Here is a 20,516-nt window from a genome sequence, read left to right as displayed (position 1 = left end):
CCATCGTGTAGGAGGAGCCCTCCTCCATGGTAGGCGGGGGAGAGGCAAACCCTGGTTCAGAGGAGACGTCGAGGTCACCGGCATCCTCTAAATCATCCACCCAGTCATGCTCGGAGTCACACTGATGGCCAAGAGGGTCCTCTGACCCCTCACAGTCGTCCTCCACCTCCGCCGCATGGGGAACAGACCACAGCGGCAGAGCAGGAGCCGGAGAAGGAACAAACGGCGCCGAGAACGGCACCGGCCGGGCCCGAGCCGGCACCGTGCCCAAATGCGGATCCCAGGTAGGAACAAAATGGTCCTGGAACCGGGGAAAAAAGGCGGGACAAATGACATCCACAGCGGCGCCGGAGGTGCAGCCGAGCGTGGTGCTGGGGCCAGAGCCGGCAGTGCTGGACCTTGAGGCGCCGTGGCCGGAGCCAACGGCGCAGGATCCTGTGGTGCCGAAGCTGGATCCGCCGATCCGGCACGGGACCGCAGTGCCCGAAGGCGCACCGACGGGAGCCCAAGGCCTAAAGAGGCGGTCCATGGTAGCTAGAAATTCTTGCACCTGTGCGGGAGTCGCCGACGGACCCGGGCAAGGTGGGTAGGCCGCGGGACTCCCGGGCTCCGAAGGAGCCACAGGCGCAGAACCCCTGTCCCCCTCGTCCGCATCTGGGGACCGACGGGGGGACGTCGGAGAGCGAACACGCTTCTTTGACTTCTTTTTGTGTCGTCTCTAACCCGAATCTGAGGGTGAAGACTTGGAGCTCGAGGAGCGACGACTGTGGCCCCACGAGCGTTCCCTGGAACGGCCCCGGGAACGGCGCTGGGACGAGTGCCAGACCTCCAGCAGCTTCCGGCGCCGCTCCCTCAAGGCCTTCGGGCCATGGCCCGACAGTCCCGACAGGGCCGAGAGTCGTGGTCGGTCTCCAGGCAGTAGAGGCAGACATTGTGGGGGTCCGCCACCGACATATTGCGACGGCAGGCCCCACAAGACATAAATCCAGGCATCCCTACGTGCACCAAGGAAACCAAAATTGTACAGGAGACATAAGTCTCAAAAAGGTTAGTCAAAAAGTGACTAAGGTAGTGCTCTAACCAGATCTGCGCTTTCTGGCGCGGAATAAGAAAGAACAAACGTCAGCGCGTATGGGTGGCACCTAAGTAGTCTCCGTGACGTCATCTCGGCGCTTACGACGCCAGCGACGGACGCGGAGCCGCACGACGCCATCTACTGACGCGCAGGGGTACTGCTAGCAAAACTTTCCGGATCCAGTCTGATGCCTGGGGATATTCTAAGGTAAGGAAGCTATCACTAACGTGTCTCTTTCAGATGCAGGGGTTATCTGGTCGGGAGAGCTCTGCAGCTGCAGGGAACAGGCCAGGAATGAGGCTGGGTAAACAAACTGGGCTTCAAAGAGAGTGGGAAAATAAGGAATGCCAGCCAAGCCTACTCCCTCTTGCTGTACCCCCCAGCCTGATGGAAGCCCCAGGTATGGAATTTGAAGGAGGTCTGGAAGGTGACTGTTAAGGGTAATGAGCCACAACAGTAGGCTGGTTTACCCAGATCTTACTCCCAAAAAGAGAAATTCTCCATCTTGAATCTTAAAGTACAGTGCTTTGTGGGACTAGAATATGCCACACTTTGCTTTGGACGAAGTTGTCATGCTTTTGGGTGGCACCCTGTACCCCACTGGTCAGGAATTTACCCCTACTTGTCGCCCCAGAACACTGGATAAATATGTGAGCGCTGCAGAGCAACTCCGAGCTGCTGCCTGAAACTACAAGGAGAAGGACGACTTCCCTGCTGGAACCCTGGTCTGTAACCCTAAGGATTGCACTCTGAAGGACTGCTCCTGCTACACACTTGGAAATACAGCACTGAGGACTTTGTCTTGCTTCAAAAAGGATTAAGGAGTGGACTCCCTGAAAGCAACAGATTTACAGAGCTCACCTGCACCATCTCCCCCAAGATGTCCCCAGCCTGGAGTGCGTCCAGTGTGCATGTAAGGATTAGGCAGAGGGCATCATGGAAATTGTAGTCTCAAACTTCCAAGGACCATCTGAGAGCTACTAGACCCTTGGATTTGTGTTTCAGACACTTTGAACCCTCAAAAGGAACTTCAGGAAAAAGTTCCAATAGTTTAGAAAAGTTTGGAGGAACTTTTGGTAAAAGCTCCATAGGTGACCGACCTGTAAACGACAGTCAAGCTGTCGACGTCGAACTGCGACCCAGGCCTGGATTTCAGGATTGTCCCGCTGAAAGCGCTGTAGCTCAAGACTTCCAGGATTTCACTGAAGCCCCACGCTGAGGCAAGCCGCTGTCGTCTCAAATCCCGACAGCAAGAAGAGACTTGCTCAACGACAAGAGATAATCCTCCAGAAAAATGACTAAATGCGAAGATAAAATTTAGATCAGGCTCTCCCGCTTAGTGTATCTGACTTGGGCTCCATCGCCGTCAGCCTCAAACTTTTACTTTGTCCCGGACAAGTGCAGCCAGATGTCCCAAGTTGGAGCTATATGTTTTGAAGTACTAGAAAGTGTTTATTCTTTCAAAATGCATATCTCCGGCTCTCTACATCAGATTTTATCATTTTGATGTCATTTTAATCATAAACATATTTCTTATTTTTATAAATTGGGTGTGAATTTTTATTGTATGTTTCTTATTTATTTAATGTATTGGTGTTTTTAAATGCTTTACACACCTGTCTCCCAAGTTAAGCCTGACTGCTCGCAGCCAGCCACCAAAGGTTGAGCCAGGGGCTAATGTATTGAGACCTTGACAGGATCTTATATTGTGTTGGTGGCCTTATTGCTAGTGGTAGGAGCATACTTATGCCTACCAAAAATTCACCTTCCAAAAATTAGTATATGGCTTCAATGGCTACAATTTCTGTTGTATACGTTTTTTGGTACTATATCGATTTGCTTAATATTTTCACTGAGGTCTGACCGGTACGACAGCACAGTTTAGACACCAATTCTAATTTCCCTTTGGTATCAATTTTAATGGCAAAAAAACATTTAAACAAAATTACAACCCACCAAGGGAAGATATGCAAAGAGTTGCTCTTTGAACACTTCTGCATAAACAACTTATAACTGGAGGGATTAATTTTTAAAGTGTTAAAAAAAACGGTGCCAAAAAGCATTAAAGGGCCTACCACAGTGAACTGCTATGGCTTTTCCGGAGCAGTAGACCGGGACCTAGACAAAATTTTAGGCAGACCGCGAGAGAGCACAAGTTATATATGGAAACCAGGTTTGATTTGGTTCGAGGTTTTATCTTGAGATTTAGGGGCCGATTTAGATTTTGGCTGGTGGCCTGTTTCTGTGCCAGGGAGATGGGGGAACTTCTCTGTCGCCCTGACAGAGGTGTCGCTCACTGAATTTATAAATGATGAGCAAGCTAGTGGTCATTTAAAAAGCATTAGCAGGGACTCTCATCACAGTGGTTTTGATAAACGCCTTTTGAAGTTTGATGCAGGGCTCCAGCAACAGGATGGTGCCCTGCACCAAACTGTTTTCTTTTGTTATTTTCCAAAATAAAATCCTGAAACAGGGTTTTCTTTTTGAAATTTAAAGGAAAATGGCCCCCTCACTATGGAAGTCATCTCCCGGGTAGGGCGTCTAATTGTTTTTACTGTCCATTACCGCCAGGGCTTTCCTGGATGTGACAGGCAGTGAAATTTGACCGGTTGGTCTGCCCATGTTTGTGGTCTAGCCATCTTGTATCATGCAGCCTGTCAGTCTGGCTTTAGCCCAAGGTGAGGCAGAATTACAGGTTTTTCTCTGATGGCCCTTCCTCCACAGGGCTGTCTGAGAGGATAATCACAGCGGACACTGAGTAGTCTCTGCCATGACTAAACCTATGGTCCGCCCGCATCTAAATCGGGCGGGCGGACCATTATATTAGCAGTATAGATACTCCGTTGCAACGGAGTATCTAGACTGCCAAGATATAAATTGGTCCAATAGTCTAAAAAATGGAAGTCCAAAATATTTAGTGGGGCAAAGCTCTGGTAGAAGAAGGCTCCATGAGGTCAGATAGCTGTTGGTTGTGATCCTAGTGAAGAACTGATTTTGGTGGGAAAAACTTCGAAAGGGAGAAATTTGAATTTCATGCACAAGGAAGACCTCTCACTGGTCAGATACGTTTGGCACCTTCACCGGGTCAAGGTTCTACATTCACACTCAGTGCTTTTTTGGAGCTCAGAATCCTTGAGTGGGGCAGGCTGCAGGCATAGCCAAAGAAGGTTCCATGAGGCTAGATAACCTGCTCCGAGAGGTCCTGCTTAATTTTGATTTGCTGCTACGTAGAAGCTCTGAGCCAGGGAAACTTTAATCTTCAGCCAAGGGGCAATGGGATCATAGAAGAAGTCCAGCCAAACACTGCCAAGACTTCAGGAATAGCAGAGGCCTACAGAAGGGCCCAGGTTAGGTCAAGTTGGAGCTGGTCAGCTGAGAAGCTGCAGGAAAGAACTCTTGTAGCTTGCTGGATCTGTGTAGCTTGATCAAGAATATGACTATTGGAGTCTACTTACTTGTGCTGGGTACAAGAGGGAGCAGGACCAATCCTTCAGGGCCCCTCTCAGGTCTCAGACCACAGGTTCAGTACTTTTGGGATTTTCCTCAGGACCAGCAGTATTCTGCATAGGGTGCCCAGTTGATGCCACATTTATGCCTGGCATTAGCTTGTTGGAGGGGTGAATGCCGGCCTCTCCCAAACCAATGGGATAAAAGATCCCAGGGGTAACCCTATCCAATTTTGCAGCAGTTCCCATCTGCCCTACTGCAAACAATCTCACAGTGCTTCTCACTCCTAAACTCCATAATGGTGAAACCCTTCCCCATTGTACAGGCCCTGTGTGGCCACATACAGGTAGGGCCAGAGTACTGAGCAGCCCCTCCTCTCTGGTCACTCCAATCCAGTTTTGGGGGAACCTCTTCTCCCACTGGGATTGGTGCCTGCCTGACTGGGGCAACTAAAGAAGGGGCCTGTACAGGTGTCTGACATCGGATTGTGACAGGGGAGACCCATTTGAAGTAAATTAAGTTCCTGGGCACAGGTGGTTTGGAAAATACTTGTGATTTAATCTTAAATGGCTATATCCTTAATCAGCCTGAGACCAAATTGCAGGATACACTTCTCATTTTCATTTTAAAAAATATGGTTTCAATGCCTGGGAATATATGTCACAAGGAGTGTAGATGACTTGCACTGGTGCAACTTCTATCGGATCCTATCAGATTTACAGAGAGGTGCCCATCATTGGAGGCTGTTGCCCCTCACTACTGGACTACCACTCTAATAAAGTTCTGCTAGAGGAACAAAAACACTTGCTCGCACCCAGGCATTTGTCCCTGCTCTGTGAGCAGTTTTCCTACCTCATTCAGTGCCCTTCACCAGCTGGAAGTTCAAGGCTCAACTAAATTAGCCAATAGGATTTTCAAGCAGGGAAAATAGTTACTTTTTGAAAATACTTACCAAAATTCAGACTTTACTCTTAAATTGGGCTTTTGATAAATATTAAAAAGAGTTTTTTAATTAAGTTTCTAGCTGATCCCTACCCTAAGACCTCCATACCAGTATTTAATATTTCTTCCTACTATTTCTCTGTGGGCCAGCCAACCTTCCTACAGTGAAAACAGCGTTTTAGTGCTAGTAACCGTAGAGACTTGTTAACATTAAATTTCTACATGCCCTACTGTTAAATTCCTTGTGCACTGCCTTGTGGACTGGAAGTCCTACTTAGGGTTGACTTATTAATATTTAAAAAGAAGAATTAGACCTATCAAACTGACTTATTTTGACAGGTTGAATTGCAACTTTTACAGTGTTCCAATAAGACTACAATGGTTGGTCTGAAGATATGTTTGCACTGCCAGAGCAGTGGATGGCAGAACTACAGTCCACTTGTGACATTTAACTTCCAGGCCCGGAGTATACTTTGAATCCTATTTTAGGGACTTATAAGCAAGTTAAATTTGCCAAATTAGGAGTATACCAAGCCAACCATGTTAAAAGGTGGAACACAGGTAGTCCATTACTGGTCAGAAGGGATAAAATGCAAGAATTCTAAAGCCTGCAAAAGCAGACAGGGCAAATATCTGGAGTCACACCACACCAAAGGTCCTGTTGTGTACCCTTTTGTGGAATCACCAGTATTGAATGTACTGATGGACCTCCCTGCTTGCTTCTCTGGCACAAGGCATACTTGGAGAATTCATCAGTTGTATCCTGAACTTTAGGAACAAGGATGCTATTGTACAAGCAGCATGAGTTAAGGGTCCCCTACAACAATAATAGAAAGAATCCTTTCCATTTTTAGGTGGTTTGGAAAATACTTGTGATTTAATCTTAAATGGCTATATCCTTAATCAGCCTGAGACCAAATTGCAGGATACACTTCTCATTTTCATTTTCAAAAATATGGTTTCAATGCCTGGGAATATATGTCACAAGGAGTGTAGATGACTTGCACTGGTGCAACTTGTATCGATCCTATCAGATTTACAGAGAGGTGCCCATCATTGGAGGCTGTTGCCCCTCACTACTGGACTACCACTCTAAATAAAATGGAAGAACTACCCTGTTTACTACATATGCTGAAAAATACACTGCATTGAGTATCTTTCTTTCACAGGTTTAATGCTTTAATTTGTACAGTGTTCTAGGATGAGGGGGACTCTAAGCATTGGACAATGTAAACTGACTAGGAGTGTCTGATGGAGGAATGCCTCTTTCAGACTTACAAAAGAACTGCTGAATGACCCATCTAGTGGTAATAAATGATTTGCCCTTTGCACCCAAACAGGAATCATTGATGAGAACAGACATGCAATAGGAGAAGCAGGATACCAGGAGGCACTCTATAAGGGAGGGAGCTGAGGGGGCCTGCTACAACACACAGCCATGGCGATTGGACATGGATAGTGGTTACCAGAAGGCTGGGATACATTGACTAGTTCCACCTTCCTATGGAAGACAAGCAAATGGAGTGAAGTAAATGAGTTCTCTACACTGGGAGATGTCTGGGGGCCTAAGGTATTGAAGACTTTTGCATAGATGGTGGAGTTGTTCATCCTTAAGCCTAAGCAGTTATTCAAATGTCTGACAGCTTGTGCAAAAAGGGATGCCTAGATAACTGACTGGTCCCAAAATAAGTCAGGCATTTTTCAGAATTGCCGGTCTGTAAAGAGCTCTCCTTAAAAATATATTATTAACAATTGCCTTCATAAACTAAAGAAAAAGTGATGAACGACCTGAATTAAATAGGTTGGGAAGACATACTACAGTATCTAAGAAAGGCTTGGATTTAAACAGATTTAATGCTAGTCCAATTGAAAGTGGTTCTATTACATATGGACAAGTTTGAAAAAGATAGGAAAATGGAGTCTGAAACTTGTCTTAAAGGATGAGGCAGGTGGGAGACTTCTTTCATAGTGTGCCCTAAATTGGACGAAATACTGGATATTGTTCAATGCCTGAATCTCTGTATAAACATGCATAATGAAGGTGTAAGTGTTGTCTTTGAAAACAAATGGAATCAGATCAATATCAGCTCACCAGGATTAGATGTAGGCTTTTTTTTTGTTTTTTTAAAGGAAGTGTTACCTTTTTAGTTTAAGATGATCTGGATAGGATCCAATTCTTGGAAGGAGTGCACTTTTTAACCCCTTCAGTGCCCGCCCCTTTCCCCGCCCAGTGCCGGCCGTTGCATTAGCGGGCGGGGTCTATGACGAGCTGGACTCGTCATGGGCACAGCGCCACCGCGGCCCATGACGAGTCCAGCTCGTCATGGGCACTGAAGGGGTTAAACCAGTCAGAGAGTAGAGCAATGATGTTTGAATGCTGAGAGGTTAATTCACACACTGAAAGTAGGATGCAGTCCCCTCTCGCCACCCTAAGAATTCGCATAATGTTCTAGTGAAGGTGTTAAGCAACAGTATCTCTTAAGAGTTTGAATCTTGCAAATGAAGACCTTTATATATAAGAATTGTGCAAATTCAGAGCAATGTTGCGTGTTAGCTTTCAATGCTGCCTTTGTAAATCTGCTATTTAAAATAGTTGCACATAATTTGTGTTTGGCATCAATTAACTGAAATTAAAATAAATCACCATTCGTTTCTACAGTCTTCTTTATGGTTTCACTTCATTTTCAATAAACCAGGAGTCTGCCCTTGCTTCTGTTCTTTCAATGAAAGAGAATTAATGAAGGTTTAAAGTAACACAACTGTGTGCCTGAACCTTTTGCTTTGCTTTGCTCGTGTCAAAAAAGTATTACATAGTGAAGGAATGTCGAAGTTATGGAAATATGTAAATATATGTGTGTTTGTGTGTGTGTGTGCGAAAAGACATGATGTACTTACTCGATCTTTTCTAAATTTTTAGCCTTTACTAGCATATACAGTGCCAATGATTTTGAAAGCAAGCAGAATATATATTGCCGGATTTTACTTTCCCCTTAATAGTCAACAGAAGTTTAAGAATATTTCAGGGCGGGATGGGGTACACAGAGCAACCCGATGTCACCTAGATTATTGTTAAAGATGAAAGCTTGAGTTGTGAAATTTGAAAACACTAAATTGATACCACAAGACAAGAGAAGGATGAATTGGGACATTCTTCAGCCATGAATGGGCATTTAAAATCAGAATCAGTTTGTCATGCAGCCCCATCACAGAATATGGAGACCGCCTAGAATGATCATGTCATCCTAAACAATGGATCAATACAAATGATTGTCAACTTATTAGCTATGAAAGGCTCTAACTCTTGGCATTTTTAAGTCTTTGCACGCAGGATAGAGAATGCTGTTTCATGAGCTCAACTAGTTGCCCTTCTGGTCTCCTGGTTGCGTGAACCAGTGTGTCTCCCACAAGACTTGGAGGAGATGTAAGAGAACTCATCTTTGTTGTCTGCACTCTCATGTAACTGACTGATTATTCTTTGAAATATGCACTTGTTAAGGGTTGTTAATGATGCTTTTGTGATAGTCTGATTTCATTAAATTACTGCATTTATCAATTAATTTACATTTGAATTGCAGTGGTTTGGGTGTGTCTGCTGTTTCTACATAGCTGCTCCCACTTGCCCTCATTCAAAAATATATGTTTGGGTGTGGAGTTGACAGAACACAGGAGGATGGAAGACTGAGATGGCCTTACAAGGATTCAAATTGTGACTGACAGCTCACAGCAGTGTCAGCAGGAAGAGTTTAACTCAATGAGCCATCCTGCGAGCTATACATTTGACACAGACTTGGCTTATTGGAAATTTGTCCATTCCATGACACAACTTGTTGACCTTCCTGGTGCTTCTTTCTCATACTCTATAAGGTCACCTCTGTGGCAGGCAGCATGTTACAAATGTAACATTAACAAATAAACTAAAACAAAACGTGGTACTGATATCCACAAATTATGACTTGTACACATTCGATGTAATAAAATGCAGTGTAAGAACGCAATGGATGCTCTGGTCAACTGCACATATATGTCCAAAGTTCTGCAACGGTCAGTTAACAAGACTTTTACAATATCTACTTCGTCAGAAATGAGGACTTACCATTAAAGAATTTTATGATGTCTGTAAAATCCATATTATTTTCTAGAATAATGTCTCGATAAACTTCCACCAGAGCCAGGGCTATAAAAAGGACGAAGTGGGAAGAAGAGACTTGTTTGGCAGACCAAATAGTCTCCCAGACTGAAAAAACGTCATCATAAACTAGTTCTGTGAGAAAGAGAAACACAAAAAAACCCAGTTAGCATGACACATTAGTATGCCTTTTTACTCTTTTTTGATGACATAGACCCTTCTGTTGCACAAACAAATATTTTACAATGAATTGTAGAAAATACCTTCAAATATGGCTTTACACCAAGCAGTTCACTTTTTTCTTTATGAAAACATGAGTCAAACGTTTGACAGTAATGCCTTGTGCACACTAAATTGACTGTGATAGGACAACCATAGGTTAGAAATAGGGGCCCTGATTAACAAACATATTGACATATGTATGGCTGGAGTCAGGATCAGTGTACATTGTGGCTCAGATCATACTGATATACGTGCGCACCCTTCTAGAAGGGCAGATTGTCAATAATTGTAAACATAGTGAAAGTCAATATGTTCTGTCTCTAGTTTGCTTTTGTTTTCTCTCCCCAGAAAGGGAAAAATATTTCAGAACTTTAGCAGGCGATGTTTGTTAGAAACACTATACATTTAGTGCATGAATAAATTAATGTAGCATTCATTAATAATGTGCATAAAGGCAGGCTACCCTGTCGTTCTATTATGAGACTACAAAAATAAATACATATATCAGACGTTTTATGAACTATTTTAGTTCAACAATATCACTACGGTTTTATTTGTTATTTTGACCCTACTCTGGCACCAACAATGAGCTTGCTTAGTGGCAAAGAATGGTTATTTCATATAGATTTTTCTATTAAGCTCTAAGTATATTTTTCAAACGTTGGAATAAGAAGGTGATTCCTTGGTGTAAAGTAAATCTATGCTGAACAAGAGTAATTGCGCTTCTATGTTACTAGTGGTGCGTACCTCGTTTAAAGTCCAGAAGAAACCACCGATAACAGAAATAGAAGTGAGTGTAGTCCCCATTTTGATGCATTAGTTCAAAGAGCTCTGAATCGAGAATCTATGGACAAAATACAAGTTTAGAAGCAGACACATTAGATCCAGGTGGAGTTTACTCTATTTTATATATGCAACAATTAAATACTCAATATTTTTCATTTGAAAGAAGAAACAATTAATTTACATATTAATAATAGCCCTGGAAATGGTGAAGCTGCCTTTATACTAGGTGAGGCCTCAGGAGTTTATGATTTGAGACTGATAACACAAATGCCAGAGAAGTGGGTGCCTCACTGACACGGACTCGTTTTGTTTACTTTCAAAATAATTAACTATAATTTATCCTATAGGATCTCAGGACTCAGAGTATCTCAGAGTTAGGTTGCATGCATGTGGCCCTATGCACTGAGACTGGTACTGGAGCAAAACTAGACATTACTTGAGATTGGTTTATTGAATAATTGAGGTTTAAATGCAACATCTGTCCATCAGGACCATTCTGTGGAAATTAGAGACTAAAACACCACACATCATGGTTAATGTTCTAGAATTACTTTTTCATGTTTCTGTCAACAGATGCAATGCTGTTGTATTTGACCATTTTTGGGGGTAAGTAACTAGGCAATAAGGCTCCGTTGCTCGAGCTTTGCTGTTATAAGATGAGTCAATATATAGATGGTAGATCCTGGACAGAGAATAACTGTCTTGAGGTTTTCTGATGTTTAACACACTGCTACAGGTACAAAGGGCCAGATGGGTGGTGAGATCTAAGTGCTGTACAAAACACTAAGGACTCAAAGATTGATTGACGGCCAGCTACAAGAAGGTGCAATATAGTCAAATCTTAACAAACCACACACAGATGGGCGGTATGATGGTGTACCATGCTATATTTAATGGAAATAATGGTCATATGTACGATGCTAAAGTGTGAAATTGCTACATAAATTTAAAGGTGCTATTAAGAAAGAATCTTACAAATAAGCCGAATGTCAATTATTGCAAGTTTGCCAACGAATCAGACGTCGGAAGAATACATGAGCATGTAATAGTTTGTCTATGTTTTTCATAGGTTATAGAATCTCTGGCACCTTTTCCCATTGATGTGGTATGAACGATGCGGAGCGCACTACCAATCAAATATCCCTTTTGGAATAATTTTAAAAAAAGTCATATTTCAAGTTGTCCAATGCCAGTAACCTGCAAGATACTTTACAAAAAAACCCTGCGTCCTCAACCGTGTCAGACCATATGTGTGAATACAGAATCCACCAAGAATTGCAAAAGCGTATTTTAAAACTGTCCTGAGAACCACACATGTATGGAGGTGCACAGTATGAACCTTAGTAAATAAACTTGGAAGTTGCCATGTAACGGTGATGCTCCAGACAACCACTAACAAGAAAATCTTAGCTAACGAAGTTGTGATGAAGATTTCTACGTTCAGACTTAAATCTCTTTTTTAGAAGTTGAAAATCTCCAGAGGGATAAGACTGTAGTCGATGAGTGTTCCATGGAGCCAGATACCCATTTGACAAAGGACCGCTGAATAGGGTTTACTGCTGCAGAGAAGAACGTAGAGGGGAGCTGCAACGAAATCAGGCCGACCGGCGATTCACCTTGGGCAGAGAGCCGAACAGGTTGGTCCCAGTCTCCTCCTGGTTCTCAGAGCAGTATTTGCCAAACGTTTTGGATTTTGACTATCTAGGCACCTTTAGCAGACCACCAAGGGTCTAGAACTGGAAGGGCACTACTTGCGGGAAGGGGGTTAGGACCCACTCAGGCTAGGTCCAGGTGCAGCTTCAAGATGGTTGGAGCCTTTTCTGTCCATGAGGTCTGATCAGGAGGCCAACCACCTAGTCCTTGGATTCACTCTGGTAATCCTGGATTTAGCAGTGGCACAAGGCTCAAGCAGCAGGGCAGGCCTCTGAGGGTTCAAGACAGGCTACAGCAGCAAAGTAGTCCTTCCAGGTGCAGCAAAGCAGTCCTCTGAAGTACATAGGCCTCAGTAGCAGGCAGTACTCCGAGAGCCCTACATCAAGTCCAAAAATTGAACAGAAGAGTGGGTCTGAGTGTAGTCCTATTCTTAGACCTGATGCTTTCTTTCAAGTAGAAGAAGTTTCTAGAGAATTCCAGTTGAAGTGCTTGAATTTCTTGCTTCCCCTGCCTTGGCTCTTGGCAGTGTGCATGAACAATGCAGGGGTGAGAAGTCCTTTGTGTGAAGGCAGGGATCCAGCTCCGCCCCCCCATCCTACCAGTGATGGTCCATCCAGGTACACCCAATCCCTCTATTGTGTGGCTTGTCTGGGAGGAATAAACAAAGTTCAAATGCCAACTACACCCAGTCATGTGATGCAGCAATAGGTTGCAGGCATCAAATAGTTATGGCAGGAAAATGTCACATTTCTCAAAGTACAGTACAACAAAAGATGGTCACAGTGGGGATACATTTTGCATAAAAAGAAATTGGATGCTTGTTTCCGGTCCAGGTAAGACATGGCTTGGCAGTTCAGCACTGGACTGTTCCCATAAGGCACAGGGTCAGACTGATTTGCATATGGCCATGTCTGAACTGGGGTGGTGGAGTGAGCTAAAGAATAATGATGGATTAAACCCAGATCAGTTGACTGGGGGTGAGTGTGTGATTTGCTCAAACGCTCCGTCCATCATCCCCTTTGGTATCGCTTTGAAAAGAAATTAAACCATTAAAGCATCACCATGACAAATCAAATAAATGCAATTTATTCTCTAATAATCGCATGATTATAGAGGACAGCATATTTGTCTGTACATTTCTAAAAACTGTGCTCGAAAAGGAGGGGGGTAATAAAGTGCTCAGGAAGGAATGTGTGCTTGTGAGGGTTGAAGAAAAGGAAAGGCAATGTGGAATATATACATCAAAAATCGCTGAAACCTATCCCGCCTGGTGAAGGCAAATTAATACAAAACAAACATAGCATTATGCAAACACAGATAGTTAATTTCTGTCGTCTGTGCTCGAAGGGTTGTGAAGGACCGCTGACGTTTCGACCCTATGTAAGATAAAGGTAATTTGTTCCTTAGCCTGGGGTCTTCACCAGGACGAAAATGGGGAGAGGGGTAAAGACACTGATTAACATCAGTGAGATGAATCAGGCTAGTAAATTAGAGAAGGCAGGCCCTTAGGCTCTTCATGGTGTAAGATTAGATCTTGAAAGATCTTCAAAAATGAGTAGGCGTCGGAACTTGAACTCCCAAGAAGGTTGATGAATCTTAACTCCCCAAGTCAGAACGAGGTAAGTCACTAGCCTCCTTACAAACAACTGACACAATTTGTAAAAGTTATTCAAGCGGTGCAGTGATTGAATCTGTTCCTGCTGGCGAAACCTAAACAAGTACAAGCAATTAAAGCCAGTAGACATAATCAAAGACAATAATTAAAAATAAATAAATAAATTTGTTCTAATACACAATATACGTTTAATAAACATCAGATCAAATTAAGAATGCTACAGTCCTCCAACATTTAAAACATAATACTTTTCCGTTCATTAATTGCTTTCAAGATAAAAAGTACAACATTAAAGCAGACCCCACTCTTATTCAGGTCAAGCATAAGTTTCCTTGTACTTTGGAAATAACCTGGAACTCCTAAAAATATCAAATCCCAAGTGTTCCCTATTATTTTTAAAACATCTGTAAAAAAACAGTGTTTACAACCTAACCCAGGATTTAACAAAATATGCCAAAAGCATTATATTATTTACCTTCAATTTGAATGGATCACCTTCTTTTAATACAAGTATATCTATACAATCCTTATACAATTAACATTCTACTGGAGTCCATCCCACCCCACATTAATAACACCTAGCCTCTTCTGTACATCATGTGTAAAACATAAAATAAAACATAAAAAGCACTTTAAACTCAGATTACCTGGATCAATGATCTCATATTTGCAAAGTGTGTGTCCATAGCTCCTCCGTGTGGAAAATTTTGGTTCATCCTTTTCATGAGCTCTGAGAAGCAGCTGAACGCCAACGCCTCTGTAGAAGGTACCAGACAGAGCAAAGGGATCAGATTCCCAGAGATGGAGAGTACAAAAAAGGGCAAGAAATATAAATATAAAACATTAGTTTTGGATACTGCTAGAACAGACTATTACAGTGATTTCTGTAGCCTCTAGGCAGCCACATAAGGTTATCTTCAGGGATTTGCTTTTGAAGAAAGATAATTACAAAAAAAGAGCTATCAGTTGAACAACATACAAGGAAGGGGCTTTGAAAGGCCAGCCCTGCAGTGTAGGCACATTTAAATACAAATTGTTATAACTAGGATCTACATCCTGGGAATAATGGAGAAGAAAACATTTTGATTTAGGGGGAATCTCTCGAACAGGGGCGGCTGGACTTAGAAGTTATACAGGTGAAAGCGAGGAGGGTATTGAAAGGTATTTGTAGGTCTGGCTTAAGACATCTTTAGCTTTTTTTCTTTTTGTGACCTTCTGTGACCGATTATTAGAGTTTCATGGTATTGCCTCTTTGGTATACCATTACACCTATTATAGAGGGCTTGAATTGCAATGCAATAAGAACTATTTTATAACCATCACTCAAACATGACTCTACCTGTCTCATTCAATTCTTTATCTCAAACACAATGCAAATGCGACCACGACCAATACAAAAAGCATCAATAAAAGTAGCACCTATCCCATTTCTACACACCATCAATGCCATGACCATCAATATCACTGCTACCAACTCTACCAGCAGCGGTGGGCAAAATCTTTGGGCAAAATTGAAAATAGTCAAAATAAGTCCTCTTTAATTCTCCTGCGGAGCAAAATCTGGATCCATAATTTACTCAGCAGAACAATTAAAGGTTGGATTTACCATTAGGATTTCTACATTACAAAAAAGTTAAACTTTAGGCCAAAAAGTTTCAATGATGTTTTTATATGCTGATGCAAAAATACACCTTTAGAAGAAGAAAGGAAGTGGCCAGTCAGAGAATTTGGCATTAAGTTTTGTAAATAACAAAGAAGTTAATGACCCCGCCCTAAAAACTCATTTTAATTAGCAAGTTTACTTGTTCACTGAAGACTCAATCAATGGCTTTCCCTGAAAATGCATGTGAAATGCTGCAGTAGCTCTCATCACGAGCTGATGCAGGGGCATTGTAATTACCACTGCCTGACAGCGGGGCCAGGCAAAGATATTTACAGACAGAGGACTGCATACCCCAAGGAAACCAGAACTACAGGCATATTTTGCCTACATTTTTTGGTTTCTCTTTCTTGTTCAATGGTGGGAGGTGGTGCCAACCCAGCCACAATTTTTCATTTTTCCCAGGATTTGCACCCCTATTTCTCAGCATTAAAATAAAAAATCGTCCAGGTCTAACATACAGTACCAGTTTCACTGCCAACAATACAGCCACCACAAATGCCACCAGCATTAATACGTATTCCGGCACCCATACCACAACCAACAAAATCAATATCATCAATACCACTCCACTACCAATATAACTCACCACCACCATCATCACCAAATGGGATTACACCTTTTACTCTGGGGCCCATAAGGTCATTCCCCGGCTCAACTACTTTCTTCTACCTCTTCAAGGTCTCTCAGTGTACAGGATGCTCATATATCAATCTGGCTTCACGCCTAACGGCCACGCAGTGTAACATCTGGCGTCTGCACAACGCATTGGCACTAGCTCATAGGCTACCAACAGCCCATGCATTCCTCCTAGTGGACTTCCACAAGGTGTTTGATTCTGTACGTTGGGACTACCAGATTTGCCTGCTGCAGAAACGTAACCTTGGGACTAGCTTTATCGCCTAAAACAGGCTATTATATCCCAATCTCTAGGCGAGAGTGAGGGTGAGAGGTTCGCTGTCTGCCTAATGCCCAATATAGTCAGGGGTGAATCAGGGACGCCCCATCACCCCTTACGGTTTGTGATTGCAATTGAGCCCCTAGGCAGGAGCGATGCCCTTGTAAGGGACTGGGAGTGGGCGTCGGGGGTCTCAGACAGGGTCACGCTATGCCTGACGATGTTCTAATTTTTCTGGACAATCACTCTGATGCCCAACCCAGATCTTGGTTATTTTTTAAACTTCTTCCAGGCTTACCATTAACAAATCTAAATCCTCGGTGTACCTCATGGCATGCCTCCCATCCACGCACGATTGGGCAACTGGCATACACATTCATCAAGAAGACTTCCACTATTTGCATGTGACTGACGATTCCTCCCACACTTGGGAACACATTAAGCCTCACCTAGACCGGGTGTCCCGAGATCTTAGTTTCTGGAAGACAGTGCTAATGTCCATCCTGGGGCGGTTGGCAATGTATAAAATGGATGTTCTGCCCTGTCTACTGTACCAGCTGCAGAACTATCCCTTTTAGCTCTCAACCTCAGTCTGCCAGAGAATGGACTTTCTGCTGCAGGACTTCCTGTGCCGGCACCATGTCCCAAGGGTTTCCCTGTCTAAGTGTTATAAATACCCTTACAATGGGGGCATTGCAACTCTAGATATATTCTCCCACTACAGGGCATATCAGCTTATTTTTATAAATGAATGGTGGCTTAACAACTTGGCAGACCCTGCCTTGTCACCGAGAGGTGGGTAATGCAGGAAATCCCCCTCTTGCATTTGCTGTATGGAGGCGGGGGCTCCACTAGAGCACCTTCATGCAGCCACAAATGTGACTCTCCAGCTTTGAAGGGAGACTCGTAGAGCCCTATGGTGGGTGGGATGCCTGACGAAGAAAACTACATTGTGGCAAGCGACCCGCCTGCCACAGGTTACGACCCTGGGTGACTTCAAATCTTGGAATGTTACCGGTATCTCTAAGTTGAGAGATGCCATGCTGGTTCCACATTGAAATCCTTCCTGGAATTGCAGGTGAAATATGACGAGCATCGCTCACAATTCTTCCGCTATCTGCAACTAAGGCATGCCCTCACCCACTATCTCAAGTGACTCTCAGATATTCCGGATTATGGCACACTTTAGGTCAAAATCCTCATGGAGAAACTTCCCAACCACCAGATCTTGCTGATGTATCGGTCTCTTGTGGTTAACAGAACTTACTCCTTTGACTGGTTGTGAGAAGCCTGAGAGGAAGACTAGGGACAACTGACTGACTATGATTGGAGAGAGGCCTGTGCCTTCCCCACGAGACTGCTATTGCCACGCAGGTTCACCTAATACAGTGGAAGAACCTACACAGGTTCTATTATCCCCGGGAGAGACTGTGGAAGATGGGGGTGGTGACCACACCGACCTGCCTGCACTGTCTATCTGAACGGGGTGACTTTCTCCATATGATTTGGTCTTGTGGGGGACTGGCCCCCTTCTGTGAGTGAATCCTAACCTACCTGGAACAAGGGTTGGGTAGGGTACTGCCCTAGGACCCCAAGCTGGTTCTCCTTCACCTTACAGACAGGTAGACACTGACCAATATCACTTGGCCTGGTTGTGGCTGGGTCTGGTGGTAGCAAAAAGGGAGATCACCAGGGTTTGGAAAGACAAAGACTCTCCATCCTTGGAAGGGTAGAAACATGGGCTAGATTGTTGTGAGAGCACGGAGAGTTTGGCCGCTCAAACATTACAAAATATGGGCTGCTTGGAGTCAACACCGTGGCATCACACTTCGGAGAGTTGAAGACCCTTATCATCCCCTAGCTGAGGAAATACAGTCTTATGATTGTGAGACCTGCAGTAGGGTCTCTGGGGAAGGGGGAGCGGACACTGGGGTCTGAGAGGTCGAATGCTGGCTGGACTTGAGAGGTGGAGGGGAGTCGGTGCTTATTCTTTTACAAATCCTAAGTGTAGTGAAATGTGATATCGCTATAGTATATGGTCTCTACCGTATGTGTCTGGTGCACCAACTTTGAATAAAACCTATACAAATTATCATCAAAATAAATCAACATCACCAACAATACCACACCATCACTTCCAATACCACCACCATTTCAGGGTCAGGAACTTAGCTACCAGACCAATGCATCAGGTTTAACAAAGTTAGCTTCTAACACATCTTGAAAATGCTGTAACAAATTCCAAAATCAACTACAATATGCTTCATCTCTCCATTTGGATGACTGCCATGCCAACATTATCCCTTTCTATGAACCATTCAGTGGAAACATGCTAAACAAATTGTCATTTGTATAAAGAGAATTACACAGTATTACAGGTTAGCGGGCAAAGAGGAAATGTTCAGTTTAATAAATACAGCAAACCGGCAATAATGGCGTAAAAAGGGTTTGATTTTGTGCCGTGCTGGGTATCAATAATTTGCCGAACATTTTGGAGCTGATTACAAACCGTTTTTAATGGACATTTGCAATGTAATGGTTTTCTGTTAAGTTGGACTGCATTTCTGAGTCTCTACTTTTGCAATTCCAGGAGTGCTCAAATGTGCAACTATTTTCATATTAGAATTTTCTGCATATTTAATGTCGCTCCACCTGCAATATATTATAAGCTAACTTTTTCATGTATAGAATTTTGGTCCCCATTTCCACCCTGAAAACACGTTTACTCCTGCTTGTGACAAAAGTACATCTCCAAGACTTTTCAAGGTGGGTAAATACCATCCAATTGCTCTGCTGGATGCCAAATAGCACACGGGTTCATGGGTACTCACCATCCTTTACAAATGGACCCATTAAACCAGGGACGATCACGACCCCAGCAGTGCCAGATTTGACTGCAACATACTCTCAAATTTCAGGATGAGCAAATTTCATAGGAGAGGCGAGTAGCCCAATATTGCAAAGCATGGGATTTTGCCTTGACAAATTACATTTTTAGGGCACAAACCTGTATGCCAACACCTTTACGAATTGACCCATACATCTTAGTCAAATGCAAGAGAACTCAGACATCGGTTTGGATGTGTCTGTGATGAAGTCACACACATACAGGGTTACCCTAGGGCTTTACTATATTCTATTCGTATGCTGCTGATTTACAAACCATTAAGGATTCATACCCGCAAGAGGGAGCCTTTGTAGGCGTCACAAAATTCATGCTGCGGCTGCAATAAAGATATTGGTCAATCAATCCGTATTTTTATCAAGAAAATACAAATACATGGAATCCACAATATCGTTTTGGGCAACAAGGAAACAAGGCTTCATGGAAAAAATATACCGCAAATTACACAGGCAACTGATGCGATTCTTTCAACACAGTGGCTATGTTTTAAGGCCCGGGACATAATAAAGGGAGCGTTAATTTATTTATCTGATCTAGTGAGTATTTGTAGTAATGCAGCACAGGGAAAATATACATATATTTGCAAGGCACTCCAGATTCTTATTTTGAACACGTCTGCTGAGGTCTGAGCCTTGAGTATTTTACCCTGAGGCACATCTGTTTATTGGACTAATGTTTCACCGCAATAGTAAAATGAGTTTTGTGTGGTACAGGCCAGGCTTGCCAGTCTGTGCATTGAAATACATTTTACTTATTAAAAGGCACTTGGCTTGGCGACCCATCCGTTAGATGGTTAGAAATGTAATCAAATGTTTCTCATTAGTCGCAAATGTAGAAAACATATTTTACAACAAAGCCACTGTTAGATCTGTCAGCCTTAGGGTGGTCTTCCCCGAGATGTTTTGACTGCTTATCTGAACTTTTTGCTGATTTGCCTTAGGCCTCTGAGCACTTTACCACTGTTGACCAGTGCTAAAGTGCACATGCTTCCACCCTAAACATGTTTGCATTGGTCTATCCACAATTGGGATATTTAATTTATCTGCAAGTTCCTAGTAGAGTGCACTACCTGCGCCCAAGGCAAGAAAAGTAAATGCTACTAGTGGGGCTTCAGCACTGATTGTGTCACTCACACAGGGAGGCCTTTTTAACATGTCTCCGGCCTCCTGGCACTGCACAGTCTGTGG

General features: G+C 43.3%; 1 protein-coding gene across 2 annotated transcripts in view; it reads right to left on the bottom strand.

Moving 5' to 3' along the window:
• Nucleotides 1-20,516, bottom strand: part of SGSM1 (small G protein signaling modulator 1) — a 1,300,548-nt gene that overhangs the window by 34,152 nt on the left and 1,245,880 nt on the right. For both annotated transcript variants that reach the window (XM_085636109.1, XM_085636110.1), the window contains 3 exons: nucleotides 14,514-14,623; nucleotides 10,560-10,656; nucleotides 9,558-9,725 (listed from right to left, as the gene is read on the bottom strand). In XM_085636109.1, the coding sequence (XP_085492235.1) occupies nucleotides 9,558-9,725; nucleotides 10,560-10,656; nucleotides 14,514-14,623 (375 nt within the window). The remainder of the gene's footprint in view (nucleotides 1-9,557; nucleotides 9,726-10,559; nucleotides 10,657-14,513; nucleotides 14,624-20,516) is intronic.

The sequence above is a fragment of the Triturus cristatus genome, chromosome 11 (assembly GCF_964204655.1).
Source record: "Triturus cristatus chromosome 11, aTriCri1.1, whole genome shotgun sequence".
NCBI classification, from domain to species: Eukaryota; Metazoa; Chordata; class Amphibia; order Caudata; family Salamandridae; genus Triturus; species Triturus cristatus.
The sequence above is the reverse complement of the archived record's forward strand: the minus strand, read 5'-3'. Positions and strand labels throughout refer to the sequence as shown.